The sequence below is a fragment of the Myotis brandtii genome, unplaced genomic scaffold, assembly GCF_000412655.1.
Source record: "Myotis brandtii unplaced genomic scaffold, ASM41265v1 scaffold434, whole genome shotgun sequence".
Lineage (NCBI taxonomy): Eukaryota > Metazoa > Chordata > Mammalia > Chiroptera > Vespertilionidae > Myotis > Myotis brandtii.
In genome coordinates this window covers 2,863,210-2,871,042 of record NW_005366599.1, presented here as the reverse complement: position 1 = coordinate 2,871,042, position 7,833 = coordinate 2,863,210, and the positions used below count along the sequence as shown (strand labels likewise).

Below are 7,833 nucleotides of genomic sequence, written 5' to 3'. Positions count from 1 at the left end.
GCTGCAGCTGCACAGGCAGCTGCAAAGCGCAAGGTGAAGGTCAGGCAGCTGCCACCTGCTCCCAGCGGACCCTCTGGGTCGGTGACCACTGGAAAAGCCAACTGCAGCCTCTCCCTGGCTGTGTCCCGGTCCCCAAAGGAGGGGGATCAGGATGAGGGAATCTTCTGGAAGATGCCCAGTCACTTTCCTTAGAGAGAATAACGGCCACTTTTGGGGAACAGCGCGTTTTTCTGGAGGCTTATGGGGGCCCCACAGAGGCCTGGGCATCGTAAATCGCAATCAGGCGAAGATGCCTGAGGGGGAAGTCGTCGCGCCTTGGCGGAGATCCCGAGATCTTAATGGAACTGAGCGGCTTTGCAGAGCGCAGTAAATTCCCAGTGTCTACCTTGTCACATTATTCAGGCGCATTAAATGCAGAAAGAAATGGAAGCTGCTGGCTAGAATAGAGCTGGGACGGGAAGGCAGCGCGAGAATGTCCCTCTGGCTGCACAATTCTTCTCAGCTCCTCCACACACTCCCCGCTGCCCGTTCCCAGGTGACAGTCTTGGGGCGGATGAGCTGGGTTGGGGGTGGGCACCCTGTGCTGCGGCCTCCTCCAGTTCAGCCGTCTCCCTGCCTGGCTGTCCTTCCACCTGGAATGCCGCCATCTCCTACCCCCACCCACCCGCCTCCCCTGTGCCCTGCCTCACCTGGCACCTCCACTCGCTTCTCCTTCAGGGCCCACGCCTGTGCCCCAGTGGCTGTGTGGTCCCAACTTCCAATGTCCAGGGGTGTCAGGGCTCAAGCCCAGCTCCACATAACTGAAATGCCCTGAAACTTGGACCCTGCACGGCCGCCACCCTCCAGTGACCCGAGAGCCCCGTCCTCGGGCCCGGGGTGCACAGGGTGTGCGCAGCCCACAGGCCTCTGTGTGCAGACAGGGGGCCGGGAAGGAGCCCCCACCGCCTCCACCCAGTGAGCTGGTCCTGGCATCCCCATGGCCCGTGAATGCTGGGGGCAGATACACAGGAGGCCGCAGGGCAGGGATGCAGGCCTTGCTGTGCGGCCCAGCCCCGAGGGGCCCAGCAGAGCTCGGGGACCCACAGCTGCAGAGATGACCACGGTCAGGCCCGGGAGGCAGAGGTGAGGAGGGGGCGGCCTCTCGCAGCCTGGCGCCACCTCCCGCAGCTGAGTGACCTGGCCGGCCCTGCTCTGCCCACTCCGGGTCTCAGCATGTACCCAGGCAATGCAGCCACAAGTCCCAGGGAGCCGGGGCCTGCCAGCTGTGACACATGGGCCCCCAGTGATGCTGACGACGGGACAGGTGAAGGGGTGTGCCTGCCCGCCCGGGGGCATCTCGAGGTCGCAGGCGAATCTGCCAAAGGCCTGGCTCTGGCTGAGGAGTGGCCTGAGCTCAGGTGATCTGGGCTCAGAGTGGCCTGGGGTCTCCAGATGCTACCTGGGCAGGTGACCTCATGGGGTGCCCACCAGTCACAGTGATGACCTCATGCACCTTCACTCCGGGAGGCCCTGCTCACATCCTGATAAAGTATTTATTAGCAAGGAAGGGAGGGAGGGAAGGAGGAGAGGGAGAGAGACAGAAGGAGAGAGGGGGGCTCTTCTCCGAATGCCAGGTCACTCGGGCATCTGAGTGCCGCTCAGCTCCTGTCACCTCCGCGACCCTCTGCTCTGGCAGGCTAGCTGACCTCTGTGTGGGTCTGACAAGCCCACCCATTCCCTGTGGGGGTGCAGGCTGTCTGCAGCAGGCCCTGGCCCTTCCCTGTCTGGCTGAGGCTGTGCGGGCCCCTGGGGGACAGAGGGTGGCAGGTCCCCCACAGCGAGCTCACAGCCTGGCTGGAGTCCTGGCCTGGGTGGTAGACGTCTCGCTGGGCCAGTGGCCTTGGGGGAGGCGGAACCAGTTTGAGGATCTCAGAGGCAGGAGTGAGTCCCCGGCCTGCATGCAGCAGAGACGCTGCTGCGCTGGGACAGCAGCGGGGAGAGAAGGGGCTGCTCCTTGGAGAACTAACCCTCCTTTACCCCACCCTCCCTGCCTCCCTCCTCCCAGCCCCCTCCTTTCTGAAGGCTCCCCTGCCCAGTGGTCAGCGCGCCCTGGGCAGTGGGGCGTGAGGTGGGTGCCAGGCCACTGCCCCTTTCCCGGCAGCTGTGCTGTTCCGGGCACTGGGCCGGCCTCCTCAGAGCCGAGCTGGCACCTGAGCCGTCACTGTGCTGACACCTCCGCCCGCCCACTCTTGCCCTGGGTAATTGCTGTCAGAGACAAACTTGGGCCAATTTCCATCGGGGCCCGTGTCTCACGGCTCCCTTCCTGTTTCCTATCAGACGTGAAACCTGGCCCCGCCGTCCTTGTCCTGGTGTAATTAGCACCGAACAAATTGCCCCGAGCGGCTGGCTGTCGCATGGGCTCTGGGCTCCGCGCGGATGTGAGCCACGCTAACTGCTTTGGCCTTGGATCCCCAACCTCCTGCTGCCCCGGATGAGCGGGGAGAGGAGCCCCGGCCTGTGAGCACTCCCTCCTGTCCCCTGCTCACTGAATCGGGAGTGACCCTGGAGGACGCAGAAGGGGTGGGAGAGGAGACAGGCCCGCATTAGCCCTGAAGAAATTGGACCCAGGGACGCTGGCCTTTGGGGAGACGCAGGCTCCCCACCAGCCGGAAGGTAACTGACCCGGACAGGCAGACGCGCCCCAGGTGTGTCTCCAGCACAGGGTGGGCCGGAGTCTCGCCCCAGGGAGCAGGCGGGGGCAGAGGGCAGGACCCCGCCTACTTCCCACCTGGCCCCACAAACAGGGCAGGGGCACCCGAATCTAAGGTTGAGTGGGATCCAATTTGGGAAGTAATGAGACCCTGTGGCTGCCTGGTGGTGTCTGATTCCGGGAAAGTAAATGTAGTGGAATTAAATCATCACAAGAGTGTGATGGAATGAGAGGCGGCGGGTAGAGGCCTGGGGGTGGGAGAGGGGCCCGGAGGAGGGGAGCACCCTGGGAGGCTGGCTGGCGGGAGGGTGGTGGCCGGCAGAAAGGGAGCGCTGGGAGGTGCTGATGGGGCATGAGAACCGAAAAGGGAAAGAGCCCACACAGGACCCACCAGGGGCTGGAGGCCCGGGAAGGGGTGTGCAGCCGGAGCGTGGCCTGGAGGCCAGGCAGGCTCTAACCCAGTCCCCCCCACCCCTGGCACAGGAGAAAGCCACGTGCTAAATGGTGGAGCTCATTCCTACGAACCAGACAGGGAACTATCATCCCACGACCACTGAAGGTCCCTCTCACAGGAACTCGGGTCTGAGCAGTTGGAAAGCCAGGTGCTCCCGGGCCACCGCCAAGGGAGACAGACCCGGGAGACTGGTGAAGGGCAGGTTGTCAGGAAACCGTGTCTGCAGATCAGCCTGTCCCTGGACAGCCTCGGCGTCACCCGCTAATGAACTTGTCCCACCACAGACAATTGTTTCTGGGAACTGGGGGGAGGGCGAAAGGGCTTGGAGGCGGGGGAGCCTCGGCGTCCACACCAAGACAGCTCTGGGCCTGGGACACCTTCCAGGCCACCTGCCCTGGGACCAGGGCCCCCCCTGTACTCCAAGGCTGTCCTCTCTGAACACATGCCACACCCCAAGGGCTGGCAGACCCCGCAGAGCACTAGGGCCTGGGTGTTGGTGAACTTGAACCACAGTGGATATAGACAGTGGACTCACGGCGGGAAAGACTAGAGCCAGCAACTCCTGGAGCAAGAACTTGGGTGATGGTGCCAGGCCCACCCACGGTGGGTTCTGATAGCAGCTGCAAATCAGAGGCCAAGCTTTGAAGACCCAGACCCAGCCTGACTGGAGGCATCCCTCCGGCCTCCCCACACACACAGCAGCCGCTTCGAGCAGGTAGGAGGACCAGTGGTGACCACCAATTGGAAGAGGCCGAGACCCAGCCTGACTGGAGGCATCCCTCCGGCCTCCCCCCACACACAGCAGCCTGCTTCGAGCAGGTAGGAGGACCAGCTGTGACCACCAGTTGGAAGAGGCCAGCACCCAGGCCGGACTCAGCCAGGCTGTGCACCAGCACCATGGACAGCGATCTGGCAGCCAGGCCACCCTATGCAGCAAGGACACCTTCCTCCATCCTGCTACACGGCAGACATCACAAATGGATTACAGAACTCCTTCCCCTTCCCCACACTCCCAGCCAGGAGCACCTCCTCTCCCAAGAGACCTCCCAATCGATCCGAGTCAATCCAACTGCAACTGCTGTGCCCCCAGAAGCCGATTTTCCACACATGCCAACCACTGACCCGCAAGATAAAAGGTGCAGCTTGCAGCCGGCGGGCATTCCCCGGTCAGGGGCAGGACGCTCAGTCGTCCTTCTGTCCTTCTGTCCTCATCCAGAGGAAGCCAAGGCACCCGGAAACACCCGCAGAGGCTTTACTCCCAGGGGGCAGGTGAGGACTACCCCCCTCCAGGCCCTCTCCGTTTCCTGGCACCCTACACGGCACCAGGCCAGTCGCATAGCTGGCCTCGGCACACACACCGACGTCCCTGGGAAAGCTGGCCAGGGCCGCTGCACGCAGGAGCCCCCCACTCGGTCCCTCCGCAGACCCTTCCCAGCACCGGAGACGGAAGCAGCACCGAGTCCCGGCCACCTACCTGAAGGAGCCAGTAGCACCTCCGGTGGAAGGTGGGGATGATGGAAGAATGGACATAGCAGCCGTACAAGCACTAGGGAGAGAGGAAAAACGAGAATTCAGTTGGAAAGAGGGAAGGAAGAGAGGAAGACGCGCAACAGAGAAGGAGCGAGAAAGGGCCACAGACAGGGCCAGCGCCCGGGGGACCGAGGGCAGGCGCCTCTGCGTCTGGGTCCCGGACCAAGAGCCAGGGGTGGGAGGTCTGAGCGGCACAGCTGGGAGTGCCAGCCAGCAGACCTGATGCGCAGCTGGGCCGCTCACCCTTTCGCGGGCCATGGAGGCATGTGAGAACCCAGAAAAGCCAGGGGCCAGGGGAGGGCACATATGGATACACTTTGCCTATAATTTTAGGGGCTTGGAGTTATGCCTATGATTTTAGGGGCTTGGGTTACCCTGGAGTTCATTCATAGAGCCTCGGTTAAGGCCCCCTGGTGGATGGGGAGGGGCTAAAGGTGACAAAGTCGATTCAAATACACACACACTCCACACCTTTCCTGGCCAAGGAACGTCAGACCAGACGGGGCTGCCCTGGCTGGTAGGAGCCCCAGGGGTGTAGGGCAGGGGACGCCGCATCCCGAGGTCTCACCTCCAGACCCGAGAGGCCCCTGTCACACCCCTGCTTTCTGGCCATATGGATACACTTTGCCTATAATTTTAGGGGCTTGGTTTCTGGTTCTGACTTACAGTTTGCTTATTCACAGATTCGTTTGTTCTAAGCATAAACCAGCATCTTTTGCAGATGGATTTGGTTTTAGGAAACAGCCATAGCCAGGTTGGATATAAGGTGGGATATAGGAATAAGGTGGGTGGGAACTCAAGTTCAGGGGCGGTGTGTGCGGTGGCTGTGAGGAGGGACACAGACCCAGGGGGTGGAGTGATTGCTGAAACAACGATGCTGACACGCTGTGCTCAGGGGCGATGGCACACGGCACACGGCACTGCGCACCGTGGGGCTGGCTCGCTGGCAGAGGTGGGAGAGGGGTGGGGAAGGACGTCAGCCAAGGCCCTCTCACCACTGAACCGAGAGTGGGAGGGGGAGGGATTCTGCCTTCGCCTTCAGCCTCCAGTTCCAACTGGAGTGCTCCCCTCCCATCGTGGTGGGGGTTCCCCTGACACATGGTCCAGATGGGGGGGTGCAGAAGAGAAGGCAGCGCCTGCAGCGCCTGGGGAAGGAGGGCAAGCGCTGCCCTCCTTCCCACTGCTCATCTTGCCTCACTCTTGTCCCTCCACCCCACACCAGGTCTGCTGAGCCCCCACCAGACACCTTTACACCCCAAAGCCCCAGGCGGGAGCTGATCCCCGAGGAGCCGCCTGAGCCCTGCCTGTCTGGTTAGCAGGGCTGAAAGAGAAATCACTTTAGACTACGGGATTCTGGCTGCAAGAAATCAGATTTCCAATATGTTAGCACTTCCACAGATCGCTGTCAGCTGGGACGTACGCCCCGTACACACCAAACAAACACAGCGGAAATTAATTTAAACGATTCCCTTGCAATTCTTGCCCACGGAATGTATTTATTATTAAAAAGGCAATATTCTTTCCCGACTTCTCAGTACACTTTTTTCCCCGCCTTTTGTTTTCTTTAGTTTTAATTTTTGATAACACACTCCTTCCTGCCCACGGAGGTCCGCGTTTGGATCTGTGTCTGCGAGCCTTTGGTTGCACCGAACCAGCAGCCGCCTCACTGGGAACCGGCCCTTTTCCTCCCAAATCTGCCTGGTCTCTGGGGCAGTTCCAGGACTTGTCCTCATGCAACGAGCCAAATGGGAGACATCGATGGCCGAGGGAAGCCTCTCCCGTCCCCTGGAAATAAAGGCTCCCCCTTCCTTCCCACTGCCCATTCCTCTGGAGGGTTCGCAGCGTCCCCCCTCTCCCCTTCCCCTTCCTCTTCCCACTGCTCTTTCCTGAACTTGGGAAGAACCTGGTTGATCTGCAGCACCATTTCCCCTGAGACTTGCTGCCTTCCGCTGCGCTGCAGCATCCTTGAACCTTTCGAGTGAAAGAATCTCCAGAATTTTCCAAGCACCTACTGTGTGTCCCTCTGTGCAAGGCACCAAAAGGACACACGCTGCCCTCCCCTTCCCCACCCCCCAGTCACTCCTGCCCCCTCTCGCGGGCACCCTCCCGCCCCAGAACTGCCCAGAACCATCCAATAGGCAGATGATGTTGAAAAGAAAGATTGCTGTTTCTACATCAAGGCTCATGCATTTTAACCAGAGGCACCCTCGGGCCTGGCGCAGAACCGGCTGCTCTATTTTTAGATGTTGCTCCCACCACGTCTCTGGCCTGTACAGCCGAGAAGCACAATGTTGGGAAGACAGGAGAGGGGAGCTGGGCTAGCAGGGGACCCCCGAGGAGCCCCAGCCCTGTCACAGGCATCGAGGGAGGAAGGGAAAGCTCCCCAGAGCCCCCGCAGGACTCCCCCCTGCCCCAGGCGCTGGCCCCTCCCTGTTCCCTGCTCAGCAACTTTGTGGGCTGTGGGCTGTGGGCTGTGGGCTGTGGGCCGTGTCCTGGGCTGGAAGCTCCTGGAGGGAGGTGGCTGGGAGCTCTCCCCAGTGGCTCACCCAGGACACCTGGCTCCACAGCCTGGCACAGGGAAGGACCGGAGACAGGGAAGAGACAGGGAATAGGTTTTGCTCGTGGTGCCCTGAAGTCACGCACTAGGAAAGCATCCTGGGAAATGGCTCTGCCTTCGCTGCTCAAAGGGTTGCGTGTCTGGGACTGTCCTTGCGGGGAGTCTGCGGGTGAGCGCAGGCAGCAGGGAGGGGGTGCGGAGAGGAGGGGCCTGTCTGGGGTGGGAGACCTCTGCTCACCAGCGGGGGTCCTCGGTCCAGGCTGTAAAATGGGACTGTCCCCTCCTGTCCCCTGGGTGGCTGAGGGTGGAGAGCAGCTGGGACGGGGGTCAGAGGAGCTGGGGGGCTGTGGGATGAGCAGGGTTGACCAAGGGAAGATGGCAGGAAAGCAGGTGGGGCCGGAGGTGAGACTGCAGACTGGGCCAGAGGAGCTACCTTGAGGACAAGGACGCTGGGGTGGACTGGAGTGGGAAGTGCATGGGGGAGGGGCAAGGGGAGGGGGAGGGGTGAGGGCCAGGCAGGGGGTCAAGGCTGCCGGATCACAAAAGGCCAGGGAGCCACAGCAAGGAGCTGGGCCTCACCTGGGGCAGCGGGGAAGATGCCAG

At 61.8% G+C, this 7,833-nt stretch overlaps 1 protein-coding gene across 1 annotated transcript in view; it reads right to left on the bottom strand.

The window, feature by feature from the left end:
- The window catches only part of CAMTA1 (calmodulin binding transcription activator 1), a 694,930-nt gene that overhangs the window by 197,687 nt on the left and 489,410 nt on the right, over window positions 1-7,833 (bottom strand). Inside the window, exon 6 of the mRNA XM_014546182.1 lies at window positions 4,618-4,689. Within this exon, the coding sequence (XP_014401668.1) occupies window positions 4,618-4,689 (72 nt within the window). The remainder of the gene's footprint in view (window positions 1-4,617; window positions 4,690-7,833) is intronic.